Below are 13,322 nucleotides of genomic sequence, written 5' to 3'. Positions count from 1 at the left end.
AGTGCATTCCTGGATTTATAGCTAAAGCTGTCCCATATAAACTCTGAGACTCATATATACTTAAAGATAAATATAAGCTTAAAGACACATTATAAACAGAAGAAACTCTCAGTTTCTAAGACCGAGAAATAAGGGATAGTATAATTATGGATGGTGTATCCTCACAAGATGTGACGACATTTTATAAGCTCAGAACTGCAAGTAGCTATTTGATATTTAAATGTCTGAAACAAGAACATCATAAAAAGTACAATGACTTGTGAAAAACAGATACAGGCTTTTGTAAGTGTCTTTAATAAATGCCATTCTTGAGACCTCTCTCAGGTCTGTCTTGCTCTGATTAGTCAACATTCCTGTTTGGAATCACATCTACCCAAGAGCAAAATGAAAATGGGAAAAAAAAAAAAAAAGCTATTCACCTAAGATTGTAATGCATCTTTCCATTGGGTTAAAAATCTGCATCAGTTTGGATTTCAGAAATATTCTGTCAGGGCAGCAGCACACCTCACTACCACCCCATGGAGCAAAGGGGGAGAAAACTGAACAGAGGGGCTCGTTCAGAGTCTGCATATTGGGCAAGCTGCTTTCTGCAGCTCTGATCACAGGGAGAATATTTATCTACATTTCCAGGGTGATAACTTCTTTTCTATGCAGTTCAGGTACCTGAATAAAACCCAGCCAGCTCATACATTTTCCAAGTCAAAAGCACAGTGTTGCCTTTTTAATGTGCAGCTGAAAATTCTAAATGTTAATGCTTTGTAGTATCAGCAGAATTATTTGATAAAGCATTCCTTCTGATAATATAATCAATACAAATATTATTAAATATTTTTCTTTTAGAGGAAGAGTAAATGGTATTTCTAAGAGAGTGTTCACAAACAAATTAAAAATGATAATTTCAGAGAGATGAAGATCTTATTTGCTGACTTTGGATACCTGGGATTAGGAGAGCAAGCATTTGTTTCTTTCCACTCTCTTCAGAGAGTTTAGAACCTGAAATCTCTTTTTGCACTCCCCTTTAATAACCAGTTCTTGACACAATGTTAATGTTGTTCTAAATGAACCAGTAAGTAATTGCTGCCTTTCCCAGTTGAGACTAGCAGACCACCAAGCAGAAGAATACAATCAGGCCAATATTAATGGGATGCAGACAGGGAGGAGTAAATGAAGGAACATACACAGAATCATACAGTAAATAGGAAAAGGAAACTAGTAGTAAATAAGAAGTGGTGATTTAATTTCTTCTATACAATTTTGGCTTCACAGGAATTAAAAACTATTCATGAGTGCATTAGACATAAATGACTTACATATTAGAATAAATTTATTTAAATTGGTAATTTTGTAGCCTCTTTGATGACATTGTAGATATTTAACTGCAATACTTTTTGAATTTACAAATATCTCTTAGGTAATCCACAACATTTGAAATAGGGTTACATTTAATTGTGCAGATTGCAGTTAATATTTTTCTCATCACTGAAGCAATTTTGATTTGGAAAATGTCTCAGTTGTGTTTGTTTGGTTCCATGCAGCACTTTGACAACTTTATTTTCAAATGACAACTCTGAGGTTCAAAGGATAACACAAATGTTCTGTAATGCTGGTACTGCAGTGTATCTAAGAACATAAAGCAAGCTAAAGTGGGCTTCCAGTTTTGGTGGCTTAGTAACCTGTTTACATGACATTTCTGTAGGACTACAGAGTGAACATTTTTTTGAGGCAGCAGTGGAATGACTCACGTCTGGCATACAGCGAATATCCCGATGATTCCCTGGATTTGGATCCCTCTATGTTGGATTCTATTTGGAAGCCAGATTTATTCTTTGCCAATGAGAAGGGAGCAAATTTCCATGATGTCACAACAGACAACAAGTTGCTGAGGATTTCTAAAACTGGAAAGGTGTTGTACAGTATCAGGTAAACCAGTTAATTTTATTTTTTTTCTCTTCATCCCTTTCTTTCCCTCTCTGGTTTTCTGGATGCAATGTAGATGTTTAATTTTTTGTTGTCCCACGTGTACAACTAAAATGAGATTTACTAATACCAGGGTGGAAGGAAAATTTGCCTACGTTTCTTTGCTAACATTTTACTTTTTGCAAAATAGTCTCTAAGTGGCACAGTGGTACTTCTTGGTCTTGTTGAAAACTTGAGGCTGTCTAGAACTTTAATGGTATGCCTCAGTAATTCCCATTAGCATTAGCTCAAGTCACTCCTCTTGCAAAGAGGAAATCATCTCTTCAGTAGTCTATGGGTTGCAACTTAAAAGTAAAGGGGAGTATTAATTTAAATGACTGCTCAACACTTTAAGTAAAAACATGCTTGAAATGCAATAAATTTGGCATGCAAGTCACTGGTTAATTGGATGTATCTAGTTATATAAAAAAAACCCAAACACCTGGAACTATGAAAAGCATTTGTTTTTAGTACTAAGAGCACTGAAGTGTATGTCATGTGACTAGCTTTAGATGAATTAATAAACACTGACAAAATATGATTTGATATGACCTGATGAAAGACGACATAAGCAGAAAACCAAAATTGCATTCCACGGACATAAATAGCAGCAAACAACCTGCAGTATTCATTTGACATTCAGCTTACTGTGAGACATTAATTGCTTAATAGAGGTAGCCAAAGATGCAAAATACTCTATTATTGCTCTTAGGATTGTTTAAGATGAAGCAATTACTGGAGATTTTTTCTTCCTGTGGATGCTTCTTGATTTTTTCCTTTCTTGCATTATAGAAAGTAAACATGATATTATTTGTTTAACAGATCGTTTAGTCAATTTGCTCATCTGTAAAGCAGATTAGTTTAGAAGGCAGTTATTTCTATCATGGTTTTGACTGCGTTTTCATTAAGGAATTACTATTGATCCAGGCTCGGGATAGCTGTGCTCTTTAGGATGTTAAGTAAATAAATATTAGGATGGAACTTCATCCACTTACATAATTCTTGTGGAAATTCCTTGATAACAGCCCAGTAATATTTGGACAGATGAAGCAGAGTTACTGAGCAGGGTTTCAAATTGCTCTGCCTGAAGGGTTTGAGAAAAATAATAGGATACAAGGATGGTACCAGCACTAGCAGAGTGATAAATATGCTGTCACTTACAAATATTTCCTGTTTCACCCTGAGAAGGAAATGAATGCATCTGTTTGTTTGAATGACATCAGACACCATCTTATTGGAGGAAACAGTGCAGTTGGGTGCTGCTCTGCATGCAGATGGATGGTTTTCCTGACATTTGCTCAGGCAGCAAAAGTGGTATTTTGAGCTGCCATATCACATTTGTAAAATTCCTACACCTAAATGCAAATTAATTTGAAGCAGAGTAAGCAGAATTCCAAGAGAGCCCGGAGCGAAGCTCATCGCTTCTCACTTGTATCACACAACAGTAACAGAGTAACCCAGCACATCCAACGTGGTATAGAATTTTTTAACACTTTCTAGAGTATGCAAACTTGAAATCAGGAGCAGTTAGAAATACTTGTCTTTACCCTCTAAATACTGGGCTAGACACTTCTATTCCATGTCAGCTTCTTGTGGTTGTGCTATGCAGAAACAAACAAGAATATTTTAGTGATTGGTTTCAGTACATTGGGAATGTTCACTACTGCACCAATAGCACTTTGTCTATCATTGTGATATTTAACATTTAGCATTTAGTGTGCTTTGAATGTTTAAAGCACTTCACAAATGCCTCTGGGATGTAGCAGGTAGGCTGTTTTGTCATATTTTCAAATTTAACAAGATAAAGATCAAATTAATCTTGCATAAATACAAACTGTTCTTGCATAAAGTGAGCGTAGAAGTGCTCCTGGTAATTAATGGGCAAGAAGCAAGGTGTGTGTATTATGTGACAGTGATATCCCTCTTCCCTATGTACTGCACCAAAAACATGAAATGCACCATGCAGGAGGCTGAACTGCCTTGTGCTGTTAAATGCTCTCAGAGGCCAAACCTGCCCTTTCTGAACAGAACTTGGAAAGTCACCTGAGACAACAGTTCATGGTCCATACCTTACTAAAATGAGACATTTGGTGTAGGATATGGGTGCTCAGAAAAATAATGAAAAGGTGAGTGAGGGTCTGGGCTATTTATCACCTCCTGTGCAGCGCTTGGCTACGGGAATTGTCTCACCCTGTGGTAAGCATGAGGCTCTTCATCCTCCTCTTGTATACCTGGTCAAAGAAACAAGCATAACATAGCACAGAAGAGGTATAATGTAGATTTCCATCAGAGTTTGCCTTATAATAATAATGATGCTCATACTTGCAGCTTCCTACAACTATATTTAATTCCCTGGGAGTTGTTACAGAAAATAAAAAGTTGTTGATGGTTGATGTATCCGCCTCTGAATCGTAACTTTAGGAATCCAACCCCATTTTTATATGTTTGCTGCGTGCTCAGATGATTACCTTGATACCTTTTTTGATCTCAGATAGCATGCTGTGTACAGCCTCAGGCTCTACAGCTGGGTAACTGCTCTGCACCTTTGGGTGCTGCAGGGAAAACGAGAGCCTTGGGGAGGGAGCCCAGAACTACTTAATACTGCAAATAGATGCTATTGCCACTGGAGATGTAGCAACAGCTCTCAGAGGCACAAGCATTTTGAGGAGTCTGCAATTACAGCAAAGTTATATTCAGCAAGGAACTTCACTTTAGTCAAGATCAGTCTCAGTTCCATTCATAAACAACAATTGAAAAACTTTTAAATAGCTATAACTTTTATTTCAAAGCACTCTGTAGAGAGCAGTCAACAAGAAATGCTTGTAATAGCAGTGTTGAATAAATTAGTTTGTGTTTATATCGTGTGCTGAAAAAGCAGTAAGAGTTCAAATCGTAACCTACACAGTTTCACCCCCTAGATACTTGTGACTCATTGCTTCCAATCCTTGACTGATTTCTGCATGGATTGGATTTTGAAGGGGGTTCTGCCCTTGGAAAGTGTTGCAGCATGGTGTGATGGTACCAAGGGTCCTGTTTCAGGCACTCGCATTCTGTGTGACACCTGCATTTTGCATTGCACACCCCACTGCACGGGCTTTATGTTCCAGGGAAAAGGATCATGTCTTCTCTGCTCCCTGAGGATGCCTGGGACATCAGGAAAATGCTAAATAAACTCACAGAAGGCTTTATATTCTCTCCGAGCCACCCATTTGTGCTACCTGATTCCCACAAACTCATTTCAGGCTGCCAGCCAGCTCAGAATATTAGCATCTGCCTAAAAGCTTATTTTAGCAAAATGATAGAAAGTGGTTTTATTTAAGGTTTGTGGGTTTTTTTCTGCATTAATTGCCTCCTTCTCTTTTTAATATTTTCAGTGCATCTCAGCCATATGAGATTGATCCAGAAGGTGATATAATTCAACTATAATATTGATCCACAGCACTGAATCTAGAATATAGTGGTCAGGAAGGTAAAAACATTGTAAATTTATACATATATTATTTTTTTTAACTTGCTGCTCCAGGGAACACTCTCAGTTGAGCTTTGCTCTGAATTGTAGTGCCAGTGTATTTAGCCAGAAATAGTCACAAAGCAGATTACTACATATTTTTTAAAAGGAGAAGATTTTAGAATGTGTTGCATGATTTTTTTTAACAAGAGAGACACTTGGAATTCTAGGCAGGAGATCTGTGCAAATTCACAAATTAGATTTCTTTCCCTATTTTTGCTATTCCTGTTCAAAGAGCAATTAATTACCTAGGAAGATTTTCCTCAAGTCTTTCAAAATACCTCTTTTTCTGTCTTTTTCTTCTTCTTCCCAGTGCCAGAACTGTTAGTTATGTAGACCATTAGTTCCTTGTGGTTTCAACTATTGACCTAGTTTTAATTGCAGATGTTGCTGTGGCTGAGGGCAGAGTGCCTGTTTGGAAGCACTTCTGTGCTGGGGGGCACTGCAAACAGAGAAGGCTCGAGGTGTTGGATTGCTCTGTTTGTGTAGCTGCTCTGGGAATGGTTACCAGCCCTCCATTCCACAACAAGTAGCTGACAGGGTAGTAGGGACATCCCACCAGTGGGAGCTGGTTCCTCCCAAAGCCCTCACCTGCTTATGCAAGCCAAGAGAAGTCTCTGTGAAGCAGTACAGCTATTTGCAACCTGCCTCCCATGCCAGCTGCCTTGCTCAGGAGTTTCCAAAATCAGCTCTCCCTGGTGTGGCCAAGCACTGAGGGACAGAGCACTGAGCCGACTCCCTCCTGCACCCCCACAATTCCACACATCACTAGGTGTTAGATCAGGAGTTATGACTGCCATGTCCATCATGGAAACATCAGAGGTAATCCATGACACTTTTATAACCCAGTTTTTCTGAGAGAAACTTCTGTGTTTTGTAGTCTCCTCTGTACTCATGTTCTTTGCCTTCTGGGAAAGAAAAGCAGGTTAAGGGAATACATAGGTAGCACTGCTGATCCCTCTGCAACAGACTGCTCATGGAGTTCACTGCCCTGCTGAAATATATTGCTTTTAAATAAGATGCAGTCTGGGATTTTTTGCATGGCTACTATAGAATATGTTGTCGTGTTACAGTAAAGTCAGGTGTAAGTTTTCTAAAACAATTTTGGGGTACAGACTTTATCAGCTAAACAATATTGAGGTTCCATTTATACCCATTATGTGTAAATCATCCATGTCCCAGCACAGTCTAGCCTAGCACAGTGGTAGAAAATTTTATGTTCTACAGCCCTGTGTGCATTCTGTGCTTTAATTTGATGACTTCAATTTTATTTTACAATCTAGTGTTGGGATTTAAGAGGATTTGGACTTGACTAGCAGCATTGTCTTTCCATGTGACAGATTGGCAGAGGTGGGATCATGGAGACATTTATCATGATTGACATGTCTGTTTGCTTATTAAACTGCCACCTCACACAAACATATCCATTACCTCAGGTCCTATCAGAATAACACTGGTATTGACAAGGTGGTGATTTTCCCTTGGAAGTGAATGTGAATAATCACAGGGACATTTTCACTGAGAATTATTTAATTCTTACACTGGCAAGATGGTGCACTGCCCCATTTAAACTGCCCTGACTTTACAAAAGCATAACATTTCTTCATATACATATGTCAAAGTAAATTTTCTACATTTAAACCAAATCTGAAGACTGAAGAATAGTCAATGGAAATGCTAACTGAAACAGAGAACATCTAAAACATTTTGGTGTTTGACAGCTGATATGTACTGTGGGCTGAGGCCTTATAGAGCTACAATCTTTAAACTTCATTATGCTGCACAATTTCCTGGGACACTGATACGTTCCCAAATTGTGGCTGTATGCTATGTGAATCCAGTGAATTTGACAAATTTGTCTTCCCATAAGCATGACTACAATAATAACAATGGTTTCAGAAGCTAAAAAACTGCAGCCTTTTATGGGACAAGCAGCCATTCTCATTACAGCTGAACCCAATGTCCTTGGATTATCAGTAGCTCTCTGGTTTTCACCCTGCCTTTCTCTTTCCTTTTTGCCCTCACTCCTGCCTCTCCTTCTAGCCCCACTCCAGCCCCTTCCTTCTGGGGCCTTTTAAATAAATGAACTCAGATTCTTCTCATCTTTCAGGGTTGTTTCCAAATACTCTCTTTAATGCATCACCTATTCCCTTCTATCTCATTCCCTCCCAATCTACAAATTCAGTCTAAGGATCTAGTCCCAGGTTTCCAATACCTTACTTTCCTGTTGTATCTAAAGTACTTGCTTTGCATAACAAATAACAAAATCTACTAAATAAATAATAAAACCTAATGTGGGTACTTTGTTATGCAACTAACATAGCTATTGTGAAAACCTCATTGATTATACCACTTAAGAAAAGAATAATTTACATTTTAATGACAAAAAATTTGTTGCTTTTCACTTCATAACGCATTTAAAACAAAGTAGGGATATGGGCATTATATCTGAGCATGTACAGCCTCACTTCTTCCTCTAAGGCCAGGCACATGCTCAGATGAGGCAGGAGAGCAGAGGAGGTAAATACAAACATGAGAGGGGAGCTGCTTAGACCAAAGGACAATGCTGCCAGGAGAGCAAATGGCTCTGAACTGGTCATAAGTAAGCTCAGAGAGGAAGTTACAAAGTTTACAGCCATATACACCTTGAATTCCTGCAACAATATTCCAACAGAAATAGGGACACACAGAGTAGATTCAAATGAACTTTGATCATTTTTGAAAGGGTTGAGGGGATGTGATTCTGGGTGGTAGCAGATGATCAGACTTGATGGCATGAAATGTCACTTCTACAGCCCTGTATTCCCGTGTCTCAATTAAAAGGGAAGACTTTGTTCTGAGTACAAAAGTGAGAAATGCTACTGGAGACCAATTTGTACACGTGAAGTTGTTCTTGGCTGGCAGGATCAAAAATACTGGCAGGTGGCTCCTTCTGGACACCTGTGCCAATGGGATGGTTGCACAGCCAAAGGATGTCTGTGTACCACCCTCCTTATGGCTATTGGCAATGCCTGCCCTCGGCTGCTGGTGATCAATCACTTCATTTAACCAGCTAAAGGTTAGGTGTGAAATGATGCAGGTGAAGGAACCCTTCCTAAAAGGTACAAAGAAGCATGTTTTCCTAGAATATGGTCCCAGGGATAAAGGTCTTTTTGCCAATTGGATTGAAATATATGGCTTAGAACAGAGATGTCATCATGCCAGGAGGAAAGCAACACCATACCAAACACACACTGCAGGAAAACTAAGATAGGAAATGACAGAGAAAAAAAGAAAAGGTGAAATACTGTTTCTCATGTAAAGGAAACAGGTGCTTACAGAATTTACCTGTTACATACAATCACACTTGAATTTAATTTCATAGATTTGTTTGAGCAATAATTGGAAAATCATTTGCTGGCAGCTCATGTGCTGGCATTGTGTAGCTGCAGACAGTGATTGCATTACAATGAGAAGTGGGATGCTTGAAATGAGAACTCCACCACCCTGCTCTGTGCCAGCTCCTGTGTTGTTAAGCAGTACATGAAGCAAGGCAAAGCACTGGAGGGACTGAGGACATGCTCAGAAACAGCAGTACTGAAACTCCAGATTGAAACTCACATTTTGCCATAGCAGAGAGGGTTCCATGTCTCCTCTAAGCTCGACTTCAGCCCATTCCCACCTGGCAGAAATGAAGCTGCAGAACATGACAAATATTAGAGAGGAATTCCAGGACTCCTCAAAAATAAGGGAAAAACCAGTCAGTTTGACTGTTCCATTTAACAGGACAAAGCCTGTAGACTGAAAATTACCAGAATTGGCATTCAAAATGATGAGTCAGGTCTCTAAAAAAATAATGAGATGGACTACAAAATGAAAAGACATTTAAAAGAAGAATGCCACTGGGAAATTTTTTTCTGCCTTCTGATAAGTGATCAGTGTGTGCCCTTCTTTCAGGCACCCAAGAGAGGGGGCTGGGAGGAATATAAAGTGATTTTAGATTCTCCTCCCTGTTTCAGTGTCACTAGCCTGAATGGCATTTGCTCCTGTGTCATGCAATGCTGTCATGGTTGCTGTGCAACTTCATCTCCCCTGCCAGTTTAATAGGGAACTTTATCTGCTTGTGCTTAGGTAATATTTTAATGTTATTTCAGCAGCTAGAAGGATCAGGAGTTTAATCTTTCAAAGAAAAAAAGTACCACTAAAATATCTTTAACTTTATTGTCAGCTTGGAGCTTTAAGAAAAATACCAGAAACCTTGCAATTTACAATAGCATCTTTAGATTTAACAATGCTGGAAAAAAGAAATCCCACTTGTCTCACTAAATCCAGCACTGAGGGGTTTGCACAGGTATTAGTTTTGTGATAAAAATGGAACATAGCCAATGCTACCAGTGATCATGCATGTGCTATTTATGTTCTGGTATTTGCAGCATAAAATCCTAGATTGTGAAATCTCTTGTCCCAGCAGCTGAGGTGCAGATGGGCGTAGTGTGAAAGAATGAAGGGATAAGAATAGAAACAAAATGTTATTTTTAACATGATGCCTACTCATGGTGAGGCATTTATTGCTTTTCATGCTAGTGAGGAGATAATCTTGGGGTTTTTTGCAGACAGAGGGGATTTATACCCTTATCTACAGGACTTTTTAAATTTCCAACAGTATTTCTATACATAACAGGACTGATCCTAGTTATTTATCATGACAAAAAACTCTGTGAGGAGGCTGCTGTTCTGTAGCCCACTCACAACCAACCTTTCTTGCAGAATAACTAATGAAAAGAATACTCCTCTGTCACGATATACCACGTATTATGATCCCCAGGGCCCTTCTCTTGTGGAACCAGTGTCCTCCTCTGGGATGAGATGTCACTGAGATCAAGGGAAGTTTTGGGTGTCTTGCAAGACATCAGGCTAAGGAGTGATAGATGCTTGTAAAGAGGTGGGCTAGAATACAGTTCAGTGGTTGCTGCAGACAAGGCAATACATCAAATCTCAGTTAAAATTATACATTCTACTAAATTTATTAAAAAAAATCCTGGATTATGTAATGTGTAAACACAATTCCCTAAGTGTTCAACAAAATACTAGCAGTTCATTACTTCAGATTAGTGTTGCAGACCATTCACAAGCAGCCTGTCTGTAAAGTACTCTGAAGTGTTTTTGTTGCATTGTGAGATTACCAGAGAAGTGGTGTGATGGTTGGGAGCCCCAGCATTCAAAACCCTCAGTGAAAGAATGAGATTGGAAATCATCTTGAGAATAATCTATTTACAATTGTTACATTTCCTTTTATTTATTTATTTATTTATTTTAATTCAAGATACTTACCATCTACTGATGGTGTGGCTTTGGGGGTTAGTTGTCAAAGGCAGACTGGCCTCACAACTCAATACCCTGAAAGCAGGTGGGAGTGGCATTTGACAGGAATTGGTAAACAGGAGAGGGAGGGGGGAGGGGTGTGAGGATAGACCAGGAGGCAAAGGAAAACGTCTGGGCTCTGTGTCATGTAGGTGTCCCTGAGAGAGATGTAGGGTAGATGGGCAGGCATAGGAGGATATGGGGAAAATGTCTCCGGGCTGGAGAAAGAACAGGATAAAGGCAGGAACAGGATAAAGGCAGGAAACACAGTATCTCAGCCCCAGTACTGAGCCCAGGACTTGGCTGCCCTGCACATAAACACCTCTGAGCCCCTTGGCTGCAGGTGTGTCCCCCCTCCAGTGCCTTTCCCTCGGAGGGGTGGCGATGCAGCGGCTGCGTTCCGGGCACCAGCGGTGCCTGTGCCGCGTTCTGCTGCTGGCACAGCTGGGGCCATGGCAGCTCACACCAGGGCAAAACACTGACACTGCAAAACATGTTCAGGTGTAAAAGATAACCAGCATGATTAAGTAGTCAGACTATTTATTTTTTCCCATGAGATGCCTTATTTTGACCTCTGTGACAGCAGCCACAGCCTAGAGGACCTTGCCTTCCTGCCTGCAGAAACTGGGGAATGCAGACCTCTGAGTGATCCTATAAGTGGGTTCCTGGGGTCACCAGAAATTTGAAGATTTTGAGTAGGGCTGGGAAGAGAGGCAGGCCCACAATCCAAGTCTTAGTGATAGTGAAACTAGGAGATGAAAGAGGGGAGTTTGAATGAAATGCTGAGTGAAGAAATCCCAGCAGTGCCCGCTGCACTTCGAAGGCATTCAAGGTGTCAGGAAAAGGGTCCAAAACATAACATAGAGAATGCTGCCCTGGAGTACTTGGATTATAGCCCTGTCTGTGCTACAGTGCTGCTCAGTGACATTATTTATTTATTTATTTATTTATTATTTTTGTCACAGTGACAGCTAATTGTTCATTCTTTGTTTTCTGGCTCCGATTCTGTATTTTGTTCTGTTCATATTCTTATTTGCATTATTCCAGGGTTTGATTCTTCCTTGGCTGTGGGTTGAGTGAGGGAGCAGGGAGGGAAAGAAGAGAGCAGCTTTTCCTCTTCTCTGAGGCAGCTTGCTGTCCCTGGCACGTTGCCTGGTGTGCTGAGGCACTGGAGACGTGACTCCCTCCTGCTCCCTCATGAGCCCTCTCTGCTCAGCTGGAAAATAAAATGTGCTCAGCCCCAGAGCTTTCTGTGAGCCAGCTGTGCCACTCGGGTCTGGCTGCCGTGGGGTGGAGGGTGCTCAGGTAATGGAAGCAAAATCAAGTCCCTGGTCAACTTCTTCTCACTTCAGTTTTACAGATGGTTCATAAAGCACTTCTCATCAGTGTTTTATGGTTCTCCACCACCAATCTGTTGTTTATGCATCTCAAATGCCTTGGTGGCGGGATGCCTGGAAAATAAAATAATTGTTCTGTAGCAGTTTGTTCTGTTTTATTAACGATTAAAGTATTCATCAGTGTAATTCCCCATTAAATTTGCTCTTTGCTCCAAACCTCCAGGGGCCCTTCTTAAATTTGCCAAGTGTGAGACATTAATTTTGCTGAAATATTTTCTGTCAATGACACTGTTATTATCAGCAATGTGGGTAGCTGTAGCTACCTAACACTTTTCATTTATGACCCCATGTCCTTATTAATGTAGATATATCTCAAGTAGTGACATGGCACCAGGGTTTGGAAACATTTGCAGGCTCATAGTTTTAATGAAAAGGACTCAACTGGTATAAATTGACCCATCAGCATGGAGTTCAGTGGATCTATTTCAAATTCCAGCTGCTGAACGTTTAGTATGTAGTAATCTTGTTGAAAACCAGTGGATCTGTGGATGAGACAAGGCTCTAACCACTTGTTTCAACACTTGCATTACTGCTGCTAAAAGGGACCAGAGGCAAAGATGTTCATTCTGAATAGCTACTGTGCTGAGGTGAACAACAGGTAGAGGTAAAACTCTAACTAACTATAAACATGATGTCTTGAGCTACTCTCATCAACACAGTGAATAGAAATTATTTTTCATTTTTCAGGGTGAGAAGAGAATAATTAAGTCTTTTTGAAAGACAACAATGATTAGGAAGAGAAAGTAGGACATTAGGCTTTGTGTGGACCTACAAAATGAGCCTACATAATTTTCTCATCTCACCTCCAGGAAAAAAAAAAATGATATATCTGCCTTATATCAATGGAGATAGATTATTTTTTCCTTGTGAATCTTGAAAGCTGCAACTGGGTCTATTTGCTTTCTCATAAATTTGATATTAAAATAATGAGGGACCTTCCTGACCATATGTAATTAAACGCCCAAATTACTTGAATTTATGGGGAGTAGAAAGGGCTGAAGAAGAAAGGAAAGCAAGTCAGTGTGCAGTCCACACCAGACAGTCATTACAATCCAAGGGGTGAATAGCCCATGCCTACTTCAATGAATGCAAACAAATGACATATTTACAAAGGCTGCATT

General features: G+C 39.8%; 1 protein-coding gene across 6 annotated transcripts in view; it reads left to right on the top strand.

Annotated features, from left to right (window-relative positions):
• Nucleotides 1-13,322, top strand: part of GLRA2 (glycine receptor alpha 2) — a 121,156-nt gene that overhangs the window by 30,030 nt on the left and 77,804 nt on the right. For all 6 annotated transcript variants that reach the window (XM_036384203.2, XM_036384232.2, XM_036384241.2 and 3 more), the window contains exon 4: nt 1,697-1,920. In XM_036384203.2, the coding sequence (XP_036240096.1) occupies nt 1,697-1,920 (224 nt within the window). The remainder of the gene's footprint in view (nt 1-1,696; nt 1,921-13,322) is intronic.

This window comes from Molothrus ater, chromosome 2 (assembly GCF_012460135.2).
Source record: "Molothrus ater isolate BHLD 08-10-18 breed brown headed cowbird chromosome 2, BPBGC_Mater_1.1, whole genome shotgun sequence".
Taxonomy (NCBI): Eukaryota; Metazoa; Chordata; class Aves; order Passeriformes; family Icteridae; genus Molothrus; species Molothrus ater.
Note: the sequence above shows the minus strand (reverse complement) of the source record. Positions and strands in the feature narration are given on the sequence as shown.